Raw genomic sequence first — 21,161 nt, forward strand, 5'->3', positions numbered from 1 at the left:
TGTTATTGTCCTTATCTCACTTTGCTTTAACTACAGTAGTTTTGCCATTCATGCAGCGAGAGAGAGAGAGTGACACCACTTATTTGGATAGTCCCAAGTAGATGCTTTGTAGTTCAATAACTTTTTGTGAAAGGCCATACCTATCCACTGACAAAATCCTGGGCGGGACAGCACGAAATGAGACACAGAGACGTGACTTCAACAAAAAGAAGGAAACTGTTTCGGGAGTTATTCTTTCAACTCTCCCCGGGACCGTACAAACAAAGGCCAGGGTAATGGCTATCCAAACAAAACCAACAAAAACAACTAACAGTTGGTACCAACAGCTTGAGCCAAACCTATAACAGGGCGTCCTACTGTCCTGGAATTCACCATATTCACCATCTCCGGTTCATAATCATTCTGCCCCTTCAGTCAGGTCCTTAAGATAGCACAAACAATAATCAGTCAATTGGCCTCAGGTGAGCTCATCAGTAGTGGCTGTACAGCGGCCCACCTCCAGGAGAGGGTGCGGTCGGCCCACTTGATCCGGCTAATCCTGACCACTTTCAACATTTCACCTAACTACTAACCTTAACCTTTATCCTAACCCTAAAGGTAACTGTTACCCTTACCTTAACCCTTACCCTTATTCAAACCTTAACTGGAACCTTAACAAGCTGTTGGATATCAAGAGATTGGCATACTATCAACAAACAATCTGTAGATCATCAGTATGAGACTATCCAAATAAAGTGTGACTGAAAAAGAGTTTGAATTCTTACAATTCAACGTTCTAGTTCAATGGGTCTGTATCAGCTCACGGTGATATATCACACATCAACCCACCTCCTGATACAAATGTTTATTTCTAAAACGTACATTACAACTTGATTGAATCAAGGGACACGTGCAGCATGAGAGGATCCATGTTCATATGAGGTGCAAAACAAGAGAGATGTCACAGAGAGAAGTCACAGAGAGAAGTCACAGAGAGAACCAAAAGACGTCAAAGAAACTGCCGTACTGGGTACACTTTATTTACAAGCAAAACAAAAGCCAGTCAGTGGTGGGTGCAATTGGAACATTCCAGAGCCTGTTTGGAAGCTCTATATCTGCCAGAGGCAACTGACAGGTGAGGGGGATAGGGTCATAGGTCTTCAAGGAGAAAGGAAGGACACCATTGTAACCAAGTGATCCCTCTAATCCCCTGAATCATCCCTGGATAAATCTCCTCCTCAGCTCCCAGTGGCCTCAGGTGACTTTGTGTAGCCTAGTCAGTGTGACATGTTGTGTTGTCCTAAACTGGCTAACTTAGTGGATGTCTCTCCGATTTTTTCTCTCCAGTTTCAGCCTCTTCAGCCCTGTAAAGAGTGATACATAGCTGCAATACGTTTGCCATGTGTTCCTATGTAAGTACAACATGATGTTTTTCCCTGTGTCCCACCTGGGGCTGTTTGTCCCCCGGGAGGGCTAGGTGATTATGCAGCCTCCCTTCTCAGGCTTATAGGGGTTCTTATCATCTGGTACTCCTGTTATCAGGAGGTCGGTACCAGACGCAGCCTCACACCAGTCCATGGTGTCCTTGGATGTCTTGGACACCTAAGAGAAACGGAGAGGGGTCAATAGAAGCATTCTAATTCAGTTCAATGGGACTGTATCAGTGCACGGTGATGCCTTTGTAATGCTACAGAGCTTCTCTTTATGGACCCATTGGTTTTACGTACAGGCTCCCTGGGTGTCGAGACTTCTTTCTTCAGCTGTTCCAGCTCCATCTTCAGGATGTCAATGTCTGACATATCCCGAGCCATCTTTCCCTGAGAAGGAAGGAGGGGGAGGGGATCAGTGAGAGAGGGCACACAAAATAAACATCAAACATTCACCACGCTATAACAAGTAACTCTTATGTATCTTGCTGCTCGTCAGTAAAGATCCAAATGAATCTAAATCCTTCTGGATTCACTTATTGAACAGATTGGCATACTTGTTTGATATTCTTGTATCAGTCTTCAACAACGCGCTTTAGTGGGTTGAACCCAGACCTGAATCTTTACCTTGTCATGTGTGGTAAAATAACTGTAGGATGTCACAGCAAGCTAAAGAATGTTGCGGGACAGGATTACCCAGTAAGACCACACCCTATACATTGTGTAGGTTTGTATGGCTAGTCGCCAGGAATTCTAGTCTAATAACATCTTGTTTTTAAGTAGAGTTGATCTCTACACAGTAAAAGACATGTCAGGTCAGGGATGGGCAACTTTGGTGGGGTGGGGGCCACAAAAAAACTGAACTGAACTGATCATGAGGGGCCGCAGTGGCTCGCTGGTCACTTGACAGCAGAGAGACATTTTTTAAGTTGTAGAGTTCATTTCCTGCAATTCTACCCGTTTTGCCACGGGGATGTGAGAATACCCCGACTGAGTTCCAAAATATATACAGTACATATTATATTTTGGGGGGGGGGGGGGGGGAATGAATCCGCTGGCCTACAAAATGGGAGCCTTAGACATCCGACTGTATGAACAAACCAATGAACTATTGACATGTCTGTTTCCATGGCCTTGTGCTTGTTGACTCTTCCCTATCCTAAAAGAATATGTCATACAACTGAACTTTGGAAAAACATGAAGGCTACGTGGTTGGTGTTCTTTTTTGGGTACTACTTCAGTCCTACCCTCTACCAACACGCTGTGCCTACATAATCAGGCAACCAGCCAAACCCAAAACGAGCATTTATGTCACATGAACAATTATAACAGGTAAGGAAGCAACTGTGACAGTGGGTTGTGCAAACAACAGATTTATTACATTGTGACTTCTGGCCACACTGAGGAAACACACACTGCATTCATCCATTTATTTCTGTCCCAAAAAGGCCATTGATATGGCCTATGAGTCTAGAAAGAGACCTCTGAGTCATGTCTAACAATAGTGAAAACAACTCAGAGTAGTCAATTATACAAACACATCGATTAATTGATCCTATTCGAATTTTGATACTACATGAAATGTAGTAGTATGGCTTTGTTGACTTCCGTCAATAAAAAAAAATCCATCCCTCAATAAAAAAATACGTTTTAAATGCATTCATTTAACTGAGTGAAATGCTCAGTTGAGCTAGAATCTCCCTGAACACTGGTCCAGGCTATTGGCCAAGACTGAAGTTAGTCGCTACATCCTCTCCTCGGGCCGACACTCACCTATTGGTTGTGGGGACAGTCGATGCAGGGAAAGTGTAGTCTCTCGCCCTCTATGGGACCGCAGTGTTCGGGTTGTCCAACTGGATTACCCTGTTCCTCAACTCTCCTCTTCAGGACGTTCTCCAGGTGGCACGATGACAGATTGGGAGGAGACTCTTGTACAGACCCCCCCCCCCCCCCACCCCCACCCCTTTCCTAATCAGATTAGTCTATTATAATTAGCTGCGCCAAACGTCAACCTCAAATCACAAATTACCTTTGAGTATCACAGGAGGACATAGAGCGAGAGTATCAGCTCCAGCCAAATGCTCCTAAACCACAGGTCCTGGATCAGCTCTCACAATGCCAATCCTGACCTTTATCATGGGGTTTCAAAGTTTAAACTGGCCCTAGATCTGTGCTGATTATGAGCAACTTCCACTCTCACCTGGGTCACTCTCAGAGGTCGAAACAGGAGAAAAAAGTTTGAAATGGAACACGGATATGAGCATTCTGATTGACCAGGAAATCATTTTAAAACTGTCCACTTACAGACCTTGTGATGGATTGAATTGGGGGGGGGGGGAACATTTACAGTATAAGACCTATACAGTATAACAAAGTAACAAAGACATATTGTTTAATTGTCAGGCATCTTATGAGTTGGTTTCTAGGCAAGCCCCATTCAAACTTTTCTAAATCCTTCAGGACTTCACTTGCTCAAACAATTCCAATCCCTCACATGTTTTGCCTCTTAACAGTGACCTTGCTGGTCGTCTGCTTCTGTCCCACCTGGACCTGAGGCCTGTCCCATTTGATATCTGTCATCTCTTATTAAAGGAGCAATCTCAGACAGATAGAGATGTAGGATCGATGAATACAGATGTAGTATCTTAATTTGATCAGTCTTTTGTTGTTGAGAATTTTCCTGCACAGCCCGGAAATGCAAACTTATAGTGTATTCAATGTTAAAAAAGGCTTCTAAAGTTTATAATTTTCACTTTAAAATGTCCGACTTGATTTGCCCTAACGGAAATTGTATCAACCACTCTTATTTTCTTGCTGTAGCAAACTGGCTCAAATGAAGATCCTGCATCTGTAGGGCTGGAGAAATGTAACAATGTCACATGTATAGATGGTATTTTCTTGATCTATTTGATAAAAATTCATGTTTTAACCATGTTTTGAAGCTTACAATAATTTAGTTAAAAATCTAATATTTGGGATTGTGATGGAGAAAGACAGTTGAACTAATCTCATGAGGCATTTATTATTGATATTCTTCAAAAATCAATGGCTATATATCAACAATCCAAAATTGTGTATCAATCCCAGATTGCCCCAGACCAACCCTTTTAGCCCAGAGACAGAACGCTTCCTGAGTCAAATCCTCCCAATCCCATTTCAGAGTCTTGTCCGTCTTAATCCATTAGATCAATGACTGAATCCTGTAACTTCCTCTTGTATGTGTTCGTGTGTGTGGGGGGAGGGGTAAACTAAAATAGAATATTGCGTGACCACTGTGTTACAATACACATTGCAGCTGACAAGCTGACATACACACACAAGAAAACACCGGACACACACATACACACAGCTTTTTTCCAATTAAATTTCAGGACTTTTTGGGCGGTATTTTTTGGGAGGGGCGTAAAAATAGTTTAAACCTAACCCTAACCGTACCCATTAACCTAATCCTTAGCCAAATCTGTGTGGGTCTTGTTTGCATGGGGAGCTGTCAGGTTACAAGGTGTGGGTTTACAAGCTGAGGAAAATACTCAAGGACTTCTTTAAAAAAAAACATAAAAAAAGTTATAATTATACATATAAATATTTATTGGGTAAAAGTGTTGTGTAATAATAATAATATGTACATGTAATAATAATATGTATGCTTTATACAAAGGTTTATTAAAACAACATTAGGCTGACATTAACATTAACTTAATTAACATTAACATTAACTTTTTGAATAATTGTAATATGTATGCATTTTGTACTAAAGTTTTTTAAGAAAATAAAAGGTTTATAAGAAAAAGTAATGTACCTTCCATTAATTAAATAGCTCTTCCTCCTGACCTCTGTCCCCCCCCCCCCAAGTATGTGTGTGTGTGTGTGTGTGTGTGTGTGTGTGTGTGTGTGTGTGTGCGTGTGTGTGTGTCTTGGTTGCATAAGGCAGTGTCACGTTACAATCTATGGGTTTACAAGCAGAGGAAAATACTAAAGGACTTCTTTATAAGAAAAAATACTTAAAAAATAATAATAATTATACATAGAAATATTTATTGGCAAAAGTGTTGTGTAATAATAATATGTATGTGTAATAAAGATATGTATGATCTATATAAAGCTTTAGTAAAAAATATATAATAAAAACTGTAATATGTATGCATTTCTGTACTAAAGATTTTAAAGAAAATAAAAGGTTTGAAAGAAAATATAATTTATACCTTTAATGAAATCTCTGTCTCTCTCTGTCAAGCTGTTCCCAAGCTGTTTCTCTCTCTCTCTCTACACAAGAGCGCTTGGTGTCACGGGTTGTGTGTAGAGACGGACCAAGGCGCAGCGTGCTCTGAGTTCCACATCTTTATTTTTGTGAAACTTACAAAAACAAAAGAAACAAACAACGAACCGTAACATAAGAGGTGCTACATGCACTAACTCAAAAACAAGATCCCACAAAAACCCAGTGGGGAAATGGCTGCCTAAATATGATCCCCAATCAGAGACAATGATAAACAGCTGCCTCTGATTGGGAACCATAACAGGCCAACATAGACATAAAACAACCTAGATAACCCACCCTAGTCACACCCTGACCTAACCAACATAGAGGAATAAAAGGCTCTCTATGGTCAGGGCATGACAGTATCCCCCCCCCCCCCCCCCCCCCCCCCAAAAGGTGCAGACTCCAGCCGCAAAACCTGACTCTATAGGGGAGGGTCCAGGTGGGCATCTAGCGTTGGTGGCGGCTCCGGTGCGGGGGGGAAGTACCCACTCCACTCGCGGATCCACCAGCATTGGTGGCGGCTCTGGTGCGGGACTTTGCCCATGCCCAGACCACGGGTCCGGCCATGGAGCCGGGTAGAATGCCGTGCCCGGACTTGGCCTCGGCACAGAGGACGGCTCCGACCTTGGAGCGGGACTGGACGCCTTGCCTGGACTGGGCACCGGCGCAGGGGAAGGCTCCTGTCCTGAAGCGGGACTGGACACGCTGCCCTGCCATGTCTGGAGCTGCGAGGAGTAACAGCGTGACCTACGTCGCTAGCTACCATGACAAAGACCAAAACCGGTGGCAGTACCGTTGAGGACGCACGTGAAGGATCTTTTAAATGATCAAAAAGTCCCACAAGCAATTGTTACAACAACAACAAAATAGCTTCAAGTGTGGATTCAACTAATAAAGGAATGGACGACCTGCCCAGAGAGGTCCAGAACCTGAAGAACAGTTTTCAGTTCTCCCAGGGTCACCCTGATGAGTTGAAACAGGAGAACCGAAAGATGACAGCAATCTGTAGTCATTGAGAGAGGACATCAGTTCTGTGTGTGAATCCATGATAACATTGACGGATAAATCAGACTATCTCGAGGTACAATCAAGGCGGAACAACATGGTTGTGGACGGAATTGCAGAATCTCCATGAGACCTGGACGGAGTCTGAGGACAAAGTGAGGGAAATGATCTCTGAGAAATTGAAGATGGACCACAGGAAGATTGAGGTAGAGCACACCCACAGGACTGGAAAACCCACCACCGGACCAGGTGATAGGCCGATAGTAGTCAAGTTCCTGAGGTTCAAGGACAAGGTAGCTGTTCTGGAAAGAGCCACTTCAACCCTGCAGCACACACACACACCAATTGATTAATGGACTGCTGAATGTATATTTTTTTTATCTTGCTTTGTCTGCTCTTTTCAATATTATGTCTATCTCTGATAATCTTTCCAGGAAAGGGCTGAACATAGCCAATATTAATATATGTAGCCTTAGAAATGAGGTTAATGAAATCAATAACTTGATAACATCAGATAATATTCATATTCATATGACAATCATATATTAGCCATTTCTGAGACTCACCTAGATAATTCATTTGATGATACAGCAATAGCAATACAAGGATATAACATCTATAGAAGAGACAGAAATGCTTATGGGACAGGGGTTGCTGTATATATTCAGAGCCATATCCTTGTAATGCTTAGAGAAGATCTTATGTCAAGTGTTATTGAAGTGTTGTGGTTGCAGGTTGATTTGGCACATCTAAAGCCTTTTCTTTTGGGGTGTTGCTATAGGCCAACAAGTGCTAACAGTCAGTATCTAAATAATATGTGTGAAATGCTTGATAGTGTCTGTGATGTAAACAGAGAGGTCTACCTTCTTGGGGACCTGAATATTGACTGGTTTTCATCACGCTGTCCGCTCAAGAGGAAGATTTTCACTGTAACCAGTGCCTGTAATCTGGTTCAGGTTATTAATCAACCTACCATGGTGTTTACAAACACTACAGGAACAAGATCATCCACATGTATTGATCACATTTTTGATGAGGAATTGAAAAACTGTGTGGTTGAAAGAGATGGGGCAAAAGGAGTGGCTAATAAGTCTGGCTGCATATCTGACTAGCATGTTTACTGCAAATTGAGAGACTATATAGACCCTCCTATCTGTCATATTTTTCATCTGAATCCTGAAGGAAAGTCTTTGTCCTCAGGGCTGGAGGGAAGCCAAGTAATTCCGCTACCCAAGAGTGGTAAAGGGGCCGACCTGTAAAAGCTTGCTGCCAGCTCTTAGCAAACTGTTGCTAAAAATTGTGTTCGACCAAATACAATGCTCTTTCTCTGTAAACAAAATAACAACAGACTTTCAGCATGCTTATAGAGAAGGGCACTCAACACTGACACAAATGACGGATGATTGGTTGAAAGAAAGTGATAAGATGATTGTGGGACCTGTACTGTTAGATTTCAGTGCAGCCTTTGATATTACTGACCATAACCTGTTGTTGAAAAAATGTATGTGTTATGGCCTTTCAACCTCTGCCATATCGTGGATTCAGAGCTATCTATCTAATAGAACTCAAAGGGTTTTCTTTGATGGAAGCTTCTCTAATGTAAAGTGTGGTGTACCGCAGGGCAGCTCTCTAGTCCCTCTACTCTTTTCTATTTTTACCTATGACCTGCCACTGGCATTAAACAAAGCATGTGTGTTCATGTATGCTGATGATTCAACCATATACGCATCAGCAACCACAGCTAATGAAGTCAGTGAAACCCTTAACAAAGAGTTGCAGTCTGTTTTGAAATGGGTGACCAGTAATAAACTGGTCCTGAACATCTCTAAAACTTAGAGCATTTTATTTGGTATAAATCATTCCTTAAGTTCTAGACCTCAGCTGAATCTGGTAATGAATGTTGTGGCTGTTGAGCAAGTTGAGGACATTCAATTACTTGGTGTTACCTTAGATTGTAATGCCTTTGTAATGCTACAGAGCTTCTCTTTATGGACCCATTGGTTTTACGTACAGGCTCCCTGGGTGTCGAGACTTCTTTCTTCAGCTGTTCCAGCTCCATCTTCAGGATGTCAATGTCTGACATATCCCGAGCCATCTTTCCCTGAGAAGGAAGGAGTGGGAGGGGGATCAGTGAGAGAGGGCACACAAAATAAACATCAAACATTCACCACGCTATAACAAGTAACTCTTATCTTGCTGCTCGTCAGTAAAGATCCAAATGAATCTAAATCCTTCTGGATTCACTTATTGAACAGATTGGCATACTTGTTTGATATTCTTGTATCAGTCTTCAACAACGCGCTTTAGTGGGTTGAACCCAGACCTGAATCTTTACCTTGTCATGTGTGGTAAAATAACTGTAGGATGTCACAGCAAGCTAAAGAATGTTGCGGGACAGGATTACCCAGTAAGACCACACCCTATACATTGTGTAGGTTTGTATGGCTAGTCGCCAGGAATTCTAGTCTAATAACATCTTGTTTTTAAGTAGAGTTGATCTCTACACAGTAAAAGACATGTCAGGTCAGGGATGGGCAACTTTGATGGGGTGGGGGCCACAAAAAAACTGAACTGAACTGATCATGAGGGGCCGCAGTGGCTCGCTGGTCACTTGACAGCAGAGAGACATTTTTTAAGTTGTAGAGTTCATTTCCTGCAATTCTACCCGTTTTGCCACGGGGATGTGAGAATACCCCGACTGAGTTCCAAAATATATACAGTACATATTATATTTTGGGGGGGGGGGGGAAATGAATCCGCTGGCCTACAAAATGGGAGCCTTAGACATCCGACTGTATGAACAAACCAATGAACTATTGACATGTCTGTTTCCATGGCCTTGTGCTTGTTGACTCTTCCCTATCCTAAAAGAATATGTCATACAACTGAACTTTGGAAAAACATGAAGGCTACGTGGTTGGTGTTCTTTTTTGGGTACTACTTCAGTCCTACCCTCTACCAACACGCTGTGCCTACATAATCAGGCAACCAGCCAAACCCAAAACGAGCATTTATGTCACATGAACAATTATAACAGGTAAGGAAGCAACTGTGACAGTGGGTTGTGCAAACAACAGATTTATTACATTGTGACTTCTGGCCACACTGAGGAAACACACACTGCATTCATCCATTTATTTCTGTCCCAAAAAGGCCATTGATATGGCCTATGAGTCTAGAAAGAGACCTCTGAGTCATGTCTAACAATAGTGAAAACAACTCAGAGTAGTCAATTATACAAACACATCGATTAATTGATCCTATTCGAATTTTGATACTACATGAAATGTAGTAGTATGGCTTTGTTGACTTCCGTCAATAAAAAAAAAATCCATCCCTCAATAAAAAAATAAAAAAATACCTTTTAAATGCATTCATTTAACTGAGTGAAATGCTCAGTTAAACTAGAATCTCCCTGAACACTGGTCCAGGCTATTGGCCAAGACTGAAGTTAGTCGCTACATCCTCTCCTCGGGCCGACACTCACCTATTGGTTGTGGGGACAGTCGATGCAGGGAAAGTGTAGTCTCTCGCCCTCTATGGGACCGCAGTGTTCGGGTTGTCCAACTGGATTACCCTGTTCCTCAACTCTCCTCTTCAGGACGTTCTCCAGGTGGCACGATGACAGATTGGGAGGAGACTCTTGTACAGACCCCCCCCCCCACCCCCACCCCTTTCCTAATCAGATTAGTCTATTATAATTAGCTGCGCCAAACGTCAACCTCAAATCACAAATTACCTTTGAGTATCACAGGAGGACATAGAGAGAGAGTATCAGCTCCAGCCAAATGCTCCTAAACCACAGGTCCTGGATCAGCTCTCACAATGCCAATCCTGACCTTTATCATGGGGTTTCAAAGTTTAAACTGGCCCTAGATCTGTGCTGATTATGAGCAACTTCCACTCTCACCTGGGTCACTCTCAGAGGTCGAAACAGGAGAAAAAAGTTTGAAATGGAACACGGATATGAGCATTCTGATTGACCAGGAAATCATTTTAAAACTGTCCACTTACAGACCTTGTGATGGATTGAATTGGGGGGGGGGGGGAACATTTACAGTATAAGACCTATACAGTATAACAAAGTAACAAAGACATATTGTTTAATTGTCAGGCATCTTATGAGTTGGTTTCTAGGCAAGCCCCATTCAAACTTTTCTAAATCCTTCAGGACTTCACTTGCTCAAACAATTCCAATCCCTCACATGTTTTGCCTCTTAACAGTGACCTTGCTGGTCGTCTGCTTCTGTCCCACCTGGACCTGAGGCCTGTCCCATTTGATATCTGTCATCTCTTATTAAAGGAGCAATCTCAGACAGATAGAGATGTAGGATCGATGAATACAGATGTAGTATCTTAATTTGATCAGTCTTTTGTTGTTGAGAATTTTCCTGCACAGCCCGGAAATGCAAACTTATAGTGTATTCAATGTTAAAAAAGGCTTCTAAAGTTTATAATTTTCACTTTAAAATGTCCGACTTGATTTGCCCTAACGGAAATTGTATCAACCACTCTTATTTTCTTGCTGTAGCAAACTGGCTCAAATGAAGATCCTGCATCTGTAGGGCTGGAGAAATGTAACAATGTCACATGTATAGATGGTATTTTCTTGATCTATTTGATAAAAATTCATGTTTTAACCATGTTTTGAAGCTTACAATAATTTAGTTAAAAATCTAATATTTGGGATTGTGATGGAGAAAGACAGTTGAACTAATCTCATGAGGCATTTATTATTGATATTCTTCAAAAATCAATGGCTATATATCAACCATCCAAAATTGTGTATCAATCCCAGATTGCCCCAGACCAACCCTTTTAGCCCAGAGACAGAACGCTTCCTGAGTCAAATCCTCCCAATCCCATTTCAGAGTCTTGTCCGTCTTAATCCATTAGATCAATGACTGAATCCTGTAACTTCCTCTTGTATGTGTTCGTGTGTGTGGGGGGAGGGGTAAACTAAAATAGAATATTGCCTGACCACTGTGTTACAATACACATTGCAGCTGACAAGCTGACATACACACACAAGAAAACACCGGACACACACATACACACAGCTTTTTTCCAATTAAATTTCAGGACTTTTTGGGTGGTATTTTTTGGGAGGGGCGTAAAAATAGTTTAAACCTAACCCTAACCGTACCCATTAACCTAATCCTTAGCCAAATCTGTGTGGGTCTTGTTTGCATGGGGAGCTGTCAGGTTACAAGGTGTGGGTTTACAAGCTGAGGAAAATACTCAAGGACTTCTTTAAAAAAAAACATAAAAAAAGTTATAATTATACATATAAATATTTATTGGGTAAAAGTGTTGTGTAATAATAATAATATGTACATGTAATAATAATATGTATGCTTTATACAAAGGTTTAATTAAAACAACATTAGGCTGACATTAACATTAACTTAATTAACATTAACATTAACTTTTTGAATAATTGTAATATGTATGCATTTTGTACTAAAGTTTTTTAAGAAAATAAAAGGTTTATAAGAAAAAGTAATGTACCTTCCATTAATTAAATAGCTCTTTATCCTGACCTCTGTCCCCCCCCCCCCCCCCCCAAGTATGTGTGTGTGTGTGTGTGTGTGTGTGTGTGTGTGTGCGTGTGTGTGTGTCTTGGTTGCATAAGGCAGTGTCACGTTACAATCTATGGGTTTACAAGCAGAGGAAAATACTAAAGGACTTCTTTATAAGAAAAAATACTTAAAAAATAATAATAATTATACATAGAAATATTTATTGGCAAAAGTGTTGTGTAATAATAATATGTATGTGTAATAAAGATATGTATGATCTATATAAAGCTTTAGTAAAAAATATATAATAAAAACTGTAATATGTATGCATTTCTGTACTAAAGATTTTAAAGAAAATAAAAGGTTTGAAAGAAAATATAATTTATACCTTTAATGAAATCTCTGTCTCTCTCTGTCAAGCTGTTCCCAAGCTGTTTCTCTCTCTCTCTCTCTACACAAGAGCGCTTGGTGTCACGGGTTGTGTGTAGAGACGGACCAAGGCGCAGCGTGCTCTGAGTTCCACATCTTTATTTTTGTGAAACTTACAAAAACAAAAGAAACAAACAACGAACCGTAACATAAGAGGTGCTACATGCACTAACTCAAAAACAAGATCCCACAAAAACCCAGTGGGGAAATGGCTGCCTAAATATGATCCCCAATCAGAGACAATGATAAACAGCTGCCTCTGATTGGGAACCATAACAGGCCAACATAGACATAAAACAACCTAGATAACCCACCCTAGTCACACCCTGACCTAACCAACATAGAGAATAAAAGGCTCTCTATGGTCAGGGCATGACAGTATCCCCCCCCCCCCCAAAGGTGCAGACTCCAGCCGCAAAACCTGACTCTATAGGGGAGGGTCCAGGTGGGCATCTAGCGTTGGTGGCGGCTCCGGTGCGGGGGGGAAGTACCCACTCCACTCGCGGATCCACCAGCATTGGTGGCGGCTCTGGTGCGGGACTTTGCCCATGCCCAGACCACGGGTCCGGCCATGGAGCCGGGTAGAATGCCGTGCCCGGACTTGGCCTCGGCACAGAGGACGGCTCCGACCTTGGAGCGGGACTGGACGCCTTGCCTGGACTGGGCACCGGCGCAGGGGAAGGCTCCTGTCCTGAAGCGGGACTGGACACGCTGCCCTGCCATGTCTGGAGCTGCGAGGAGTAACAGCGTGACCTACGTCGCTAGCTACCATGACAAAGACCAAAACCGGTGGCAGTACCGTTGAGGACGCACGTGAAGGATCTTTTAAATGATCAAAAAGTCCCACAAGCAATTGTTACAACAACAACAAAATAGCTTCAAGTGTGGATTCAACTAATAAAGGAATGGACGACCTGCCCAGAGAGGTCCAGAACCTGAAGAACAGTTTTCAGTTCTCCCAGGGTCACCCTGATGAGTTGAAACAGGAGAACGGAAAGATGACAGCAATCTGTAGTCATTGAGAGAGGACATCAGTTCTGTGTGTGAATCCATGATAACATTGACGGATAAATCAGACTATCTCGAGGTACAATCAAGGCGGAACAACATGGTTGTGGACGGAATTGCAGAATCTCCATGAGACCTGGACGGAGTCTGAGGACAAAGTGAGGGAAATGATCTCTGAGAAATTGAAGATGGACCACAGGAAGATTGAGGTAGAGCACACCCACAGGACTGGAAAACCCACCACCGGACCAGGTGATAGGCCGATAGTAGTCAAGTTCCTGAGGTTCAAGGACAAGGTAGCTGTTCTGGAAAGAGCCACTTCAACCCTGCAGCACACACACACACCAATTGATTAATGGACTGCTGAATGTATATTTTTTTTATCTTGCTTTGTCTGCTCTTTTCAATATTATGTCTATCTCTGATAATCTTTCCAGGAAAGGGCTGAACATAGCCAATATTAATATATGTAGCCTTAGAAATGAGGTTAATGAAATCAATAACTTGATAACATCAGATAATATTCATATTCATATGACAATCATATATTAGCCATTTCTGAGACTCACCTAGATAATTCATTTGATGATACAGCAATAGCAATACAAGGATATAACATCTATAGAAGAGACAGAAATGCTTATGGGACAGGGGTTGCTGTATATATTCAGAGCCATATCCTTGTAATGCTTAGAGAAGATCTTATGTCAAGTGTTATTGAAGTGTTGTGGTTGCAGGTTGATTTGGCACATCTAAAGCCTTTTCTTTTGGGGTGTTGCTATAGGCCAACAAGTGCTAACAGTCAGTATCTAAATAATATGTGTGAAATGCTTGATAGTGTCTGTGATGTAAACAGAGAGGTCTACCTTCTTGGGGACCTGAATATTGACTGGTTTTCATCACGCTGTCCGCTCAAGAGGAAGATTTTCACTGTAACCAGTGCCTGTAATCTGGTTCAGGTTATTAATCAACCTACCACGGTGTTTACAAACACTACAGGAACAAGATCATCCACATGTATTGATCACATTTTTGATGAGGAATTGAAAAACTGTGTGGTTGAAAGAGATGGGGCAAAAGGAGTGGCTAATAAGTCTGGCTGCATATCTGACTAGCATGTTTACTGCAAATTGAGAGACTATATAGACCCTCCTATCTGTCATATTTTTCATCTGAATCCTGAAGGAAAGTCTTTGTCCTCAGGGCTGGAGGGAAGCCAAGTAATTCCGCTACCCAAGAGTGGTAAAGGGGCCGACCTGTAAAAGCTTGCTGCCAGCTCTTAGCAAACTGTTGCTAAAAATTGTGTTCGACCAAATACAATGCTCTTTCTCTGTAAACAAAATAACAACAGACTTTCAGCATGCTTATAGAGAAGGGCACTCAACACTGACACAAATGACGGATGATTGGTTGAAAGAAAGTGATAAGATGATTGTGGGACCTGTACTGTTAGATTTCAGTGCAGCCTTTGATATTACTGACCATAACCTGTTGTTGAAAAAATGTATGTGTTATGGCCTTTCAACCTCTGCCATATCGTGGATTCAGAGCTATCTATCTAATAGAACTCAAAGGGTTTTCTTTGATGGAAGCTTCTCTAATGTAAAGTGTGGTGTACCGCAGGGCAGCTCTCTAGTCCCTCTACTCTTTTCTATTTTTACCTATGACCTGCCACTGGCATTAAACAAAGCATGTGTGTTCATGTATGCTGATGATTCAACCATATACGCATCAGCAACCACAGCTAATGAAGTCAGTGAAACCCTTAACAAAGAGTTGCAGTCTGTTTTGAAATGGGTGACCAGTAATAAACTGGTCCTGAACATCTCTAAAACTTAGAGCATTTTATTTGGTATAAATCATTCCTTAAATTCTAGACCTCAGCTGAATCTGGTAATGAATGTTGTGGCTGTTGAGCAAGTTGAGGACATTCAATTACTTGGTGTTACCTTAGATTGTAATGCCTTTGTAATGCTACAGAGCTTCTCTTTATGGACCCATTGGTTTTACGTACAGGCTCCCTGGGTGTCGAGACTTCTTTCTTCAGCTGTTCCAGCTCCATCTTCAGGATGTCAATGTCTGACATATCCCGAGCCATCTTTCCCTGAGAAGGAAGGAGGGGGAGGGGATCAGTGAGAGAGGGCACACAAAATAAACATCAAACATTCACCACGCTATAACAAGTAACTCTTATGTATCTTGCTGCTCGTCAGTAAAGATCCAAATGAATCTAAATCCTTCTGGATTCACTTATTGAACAGATTGGCATACTTGTTTGATATTCTTGTATCAGTCTTCAACAACGCGCTTTAGTGGGTTGAACCCAGACCTGAATCTTTACCTTGTCATGTGTGGTAAAATAACTGTAGGATGTCACAGCAAGCTAAAGAATGTTGCGGGACAGGATTACCCAGTAAGACCACACCCTATACATTGTGTAGGTTTGTATGGCTAGTCGCCAGGAATTCTAGTCTAATAACATCTTGTTTTTAAGTAGAGTTGATCTCTACACAGTAAAAGACATGTCAGGTCAGGGATGGGCAACTTTGGTGGGGTGGGGGCCACAAAAAAAACTGAACTGAACTGATCATGAGGGGCCGCAGTGGCTCGCTGGTCACTTGACAGCAGAGAGACATTTTTTAAGTTGTAGAGTTCATTTCCTGCAATTCTACCCGTTTTGCCACGGGGATGTGAGAATACCCCGACTGAGTTCCAAAATATATACAGTACATATTATATTTTGGGGGGGGGGGGGGAAATGAATCCGCTGGCCTACAAAATGGGAGCCTTAGACATCCGACTGTATGAACAAACCAATGAACTATTGACATGTCTGTTTCCATGGCCTTGTGCTTGTTGACTCTTCCCTATCCTAAAAGAATATGTCATACAACTGAACTTTGGAAAAACATGAAGGCTACGTGGTTGGTGTTCTTTTTTGGGTACTACTTCAGTCCTACCCTCTACCAACACGCTGTGCCTACATAATCAGGCAACCAGCCAAACCCAAAACGAGCATTTATGTCACATGAACAATTATAACAGGTAAGGAAGCAACTGTGACAGTGGGTTGTGCAAACAACAGATTTATTACATTGTGACTTCTGGCCACACTGAGGAAACACACACTGCATTCATCCATTTATTTCTGTCCCAAAAAGGCCATTGATATGGCCTATGAGTCTAGAAAGAGACCTCTGAGTCATGTCTAACAATAGTGAAAACAACTCAGAGTAGTCAATTATACAAACACATCGATTAATTGATCCTATTCGAATTTTGATACTACATGAAATGTAGTAGTATGGCTTTGTTGACTTCCGTCAATAAAAAAAAATCCATCCCTCAATAAAAAAATAAAAAAATACCTTTTAAATGCATTCATTTAACTGAGTGGATTGCTCAGTTGAGCTAGAATCTCCCTGAACACTGGTCCAGGCTATTGGCCAAGACTGAAGTTAGTCGCTACATCCTCTCCTCGGGCCGACACTCACCTATTGGTTGTGGGGACAGTCGATGCAGGGAAAGTGTAGTCTCTCGCCCTCTATGGGACCGCAGTGTTCGGGTTGTCCAACTGGATTACCCTGTTCCTCAACTCTCCTCTTCAGGACGTTCTCCAGGTGGCACGATGACAGATTGGGAGGAGACTCTTGTACAGACCCCCCCCCCCACCCCCACCCCTTTCCTAATCAGATTAGTCTATTATAATTAGCTGCGCCAAATGTCAACCTCAAATCACAAATTACCTTTGAGTATCACAGGAGGACATAGAGAGAGAGTATCAGCTCCAGCCAAATGCTCCTAAACCACAGGTCCTGGATCAGCTCTCACAATGCCAATCCTGACCTTTATCATGGGGTTTCAAAGTTTAAACTGGCCCTAGATCTGTGCTGATTATGAGCAACTTCCACTCTCACCTGGGTCACTCTCAGAGGTCGAAACAGGAGAAAAAAGTTTGAAATGGAACACGGATATGAGCATTCTGATTGACCAGGAAATCATTTTAAAACTGTCCACTTACAGACCTTGTGATGGATTGAATTGGGGGGGGGGGGGGGGAACATTTACAGTATAAGACCTATACAGTATAACAAAGTAACAAAGACATATTGTTTAATTGTCAGGCATCTTATGAGTTGGTTTCTAGGCAAGCCCCATTCAAACTTTTCTAAATCCTTCAGGACTTCACTTGCTCAAACAATTCCAATCCCTCACATGTTTTGCCTCTTAACAGTGACCTTGCTGGTCGTCTGCTTCTGTCCCACCTGGACCTGAGGCCTGTCCCATTTGATATCTGTCATCTCTTATTAAAGGAGCAATCTCAGACAGATAGAGATGTAGGATCGATGAATACAGATGTAGTATCTTAATTTGATCAGTCTTTTGTTGTTGAGAATTTTCCTGCACAGCCCGGAAATGCAAACTTATAGTGTATTCAATGTTAAAAAAGGCTTCTAAAGTTTATAATTTTCACTTTAAAATGTCCGACTTGATTTGCCCTAACGGAAATTGTATCAACCACTCTTATTTTCTTGCTGTAGCAAACTGGCTCAAATGAAGATCCTGCATCTGTAGGGCTGGAGAAATGTAACAATGTCACATGTATAGATGGTATTTTCTTGATCTATTTGATAAAAATTCATGTTTTAACCATGTTTTGAAGCTTACAATAATTTAGTTAAAAATCTAATATTTGGGATTGTGATGGAGAAAGACAGTTGAACTAATCTCATGAGGCATTTATTATTGATATTCTTCAAAAATCAATGGCTATATATCAACCATCCAAAATTGTGTATCAATCCCAGATTGCCCCAGACCAACCCTTTTAGCCCAGAGACAGAACGCTTCCTGAGTCAAATCCTCCCAATCCCATTTCAGAGTCTTGTCCGTCTTAATCCATTAGATCAATGACTGAATCCTGTAACTTCCTCTTGTATGTGTTCGTGTGTGTGGGGGGAGGGGTAAACTAAAATAGAATATTGCGTGACCACTGTGTTACAATACACATTGCAGCTGACAAGCTGACATACACACACAAGAAAACACCGGACACACACATACACACAGCTTTTTTCCAATTAAATTTCAGGACTTTTTGGGCGGTATTTTTTGGGAGGGGCGTAAAAATAGTTTAAACCTAACCCTAACCGTACCCATTAACCTAATCCTTAGCCAAATCTGTGTGGGTCTTGTTTGCATGGGGAGCTGTCAGGTTACAAGGTGTGGGTTTACAAGCTGAGGAAAATACTCAAGGACTTCTTTAAAAAAAAACATAAAAAAAGTTATAATTATACATATAAATATTTATTGGGTAAAAGTGTTGTGTAATAATAATAATATGTACATGTAATAATAATATGTATGCTTTATACAAAGGTTTATTAAAACAACATTAGGCTGACATTAACATTAACTTAATTAACATTAACATTAACTTTTTGAATAATTGTAATATGTATGCATTTTGTACTAAAGTTTTTTAAGAAAATAAAAGGTTTATAAGAAAAAGTAATGTACCTTCCATTAATTAAATAGCTCTTCCTCCTGACCTCTGTCCCCCCCCCCCCCCCCCCAAGTATGTGTGTGTGTGTGTGTGTGTGTGTGTGTGTGTGTGTGTGTGTGTGTGTGTGTGTGCTCGTGTGTGTGTCTTGGTTGCATAAGGCAGTGTCACGTTACAATCTATGGGTTTACAAGCAGAGGAAAATACTAAAGGACTTCTTTATAAGAAAAAATACTTAAAAAATAATAATAATTATACATAGAAATATTTATTGGCAAAAGTGTTGTGTAATAATAATATGTATGTGTAATAAAGATATGTATGATCTATATAAAGCTTTAGTAAAAAATATATAATAAAAACTGTAATATGTATGCATTTCTGTACTAAAGATTTTAAAGAAAATAAAAGGTTTGAAAGAAAATATAATTTATACCTTTAATGAAATCTCTGTCTCTCTCTGTCAAGCTGTTCCCAAGCTGTTTCTCTCTCTCTCTCTCTACACAAGAGCGCTTGGTGTCACGGGTTGTGTGTAGAGACGGACCAAGGCGCAGCGTGCTCTGAGTTCCACATCTTTATTTTTGTGAAACTTACAAAAACAAAAGAAACAAACAACGAACCGTAACATAAGAGGTGCTACATGCACTAACTCAAAAACAAGATCCCACAAAAACCCAGTGGGGAAATGGCTGCCTAAATATGATCCCCAATCAGAGACAATGATAAACAGCTGCCTCTGATTGGGAACCATAACAGGTCAACATAGACATAAAACAACCTAGATAACCCACCCTAGTCACACCCTGACCTAACCAACATAGAGAATAAAAGGCTCTCTATGGTCAGGGCATGACAGTATCCCCCCCCCCCCCCCCCCCCCAAAAGGTGCAGACTCCAGCCGCAAAACCTGACTCTATAGGGGAGGGTCCAGGTGGGCATCTAGCGTTGGTGGCGGCTCCGGTGCGGGGGGGAAGTACCCACTCCACTCGCGGATCCACCAGCATTGGTGGCGGCTCTGGTGCGGGACTTTGCCCATGCCCAGACCACGGGTCCGGCCATGGAGCCGGGTAGAATGCCGTGCCCGGACTTGGCCTCGGCACAGAGGACGGCTCCGACCTTGGAGCGGGACTGGACGCCTTGCCTGGACTGGGCACCGGCGCAGGGGAAGGCTCCTGTCCTGAAGCGGGACTGGACACGCTGCCCTGCCATGTCTGGAGCTGCGAGGAGTAACAGCGTGACCTATGTCGCTAGCTACCATGACAAAGACCAAAACCGGTGGCAGTACCGTTGAGGACGCACGTGAAGGATCTTTTAAATGATCAAAAAGTCCCACAAGCAATTGTTACAACAACAACAAAATAGCTTCAAGTGTGGATTCAACTAATAAAGGAATGGACGACTTGCCCAGAGAGGTCCAGAACCTGAAGAACAGTTTTCAGTTCTCCCAGGGTCACCCTGATGAGTTGAAACAGGAGAACGGAAAGATGACAGCAATCTGTAGTCATTGAGAGAGGACATCAGTTCTGTGTGTGAATCCATGATAACATTGACGGATAAATCAGACTATCTCGAGGTACAATCAAGGCGGAACAACATGGTTGTGGACGGAATTGCAGAATCTCCATGAGACCTGGACGGAGTCTGAGGACAAAGTGAGGGAAATGATCTCTGAGAAATTGAAGATGGACCACAGGAAGATTGAGGTAGAGCACACCCACAGGACTGGAAAACCCACCACCGGACCAGGTGATAGGCCGATAGTAGTCAAGTTCCTGAGGTTCAAGGACAAGGTAGCTGTTCTGGAAAGAGCCACTTCAACCCTGCAGCACACACACACACCAATTGATTAATGGACTGCTGAATGTATATTTTTTTTTATCTTGCTTTGTCTGCTCTTTTCAATATTATGTCTATCTCTGATAATCTTTCCAGGAAAGGGCTGAACATAGCCAATATTAATATATGTAGCCTTAGAAATGAGGTTAATGAAATCAATAACTTGATAACATCAGATAATATTCATATTC

The 21,161-nt window shown here is 41.8% G+C and overlaps 1 protein-coding gene and 1 long non-coding RNA gene across 2 annotated transcripts; both read right to left on the reverse strand.

Annotated features, from left to right (window-relative positions):
- Nucleotides 1-829: 829 nt before the first annotated feature.
- LOC110539163 (guanine nucleotide-binding protein G(I)/G(S)/G(O) subunit gamma-T2-like) lies at nt 830-3,318 on the reverse strand. Its single transcript, XM_021626123.3, has 3 exons — nt 3,180-3,318; nt 1,707-1,796; nt 830-1,581 (listed from the first exon to the last, which is right to left on the reverse strand). Exons 2-3 carry the CDS (start codon nt 1,788-1,790, stop codon nt 1,453-1,455), a joined length of 213 nt encoding a protein of 70 aa, XP_021481798.1. The 5' UTR covers nt 1,791-1,796; nt 3,180-3,318; the 3' UTR covers nt 830-1,452.
- Nucleotides 3,319-8,512: 5,194 nt separating this feature from the next.
- Nucleotides 8,513-10,241, reverse strand: LOC149979356 (uncharacterized). The gene is made up of 2 exons (XR_016484803.1): nt 10,160-10,241; nt 8,513-8,773 (listed from the first exon to the last, which is right to left on the reverse strand). It is a non-coding gene; the product is annotated as an uncharacterized LOC149979356 (long non-coding RNA).
- Nucleotides 10,242-21,161: the final 10,920 nt, after the last annotated feature.

This window comes from Oncorhynchus mykiss, chromosome 12, assembly GCF_057628025.1.
Source record: "Oncorhynchus mykiss isolate SJ-2025 chromosome 12, ASM5762802v1, whole genome shotgun sequence".
Lineage (NCBI taxonomy): Eukaryota > Metazoa > Chordata > Actinopteri > Salmoniformes > Salmonidae > Oncorhynchus > Oncorhynchus mykiss.

What these genes read in the sequence shown, in the direction of transcription:
- LOC110539163 (XM_021626123.3), bottom strand. Translation starts at nt 1,790, where the DNA reads ATGGCTCGGGATATGTCAGACATTGACATCCTGAAGATGGAGCTGGAA. An exon ending in TCTCGACACCCAGGGAGCCT is followed by an intron (nt 1,582 to 1,706) that starts GTACGTAAAACC and finishes CGTTTCTCTTAG; the next exon opens with GTGTCCAAGACATCCAAGGA.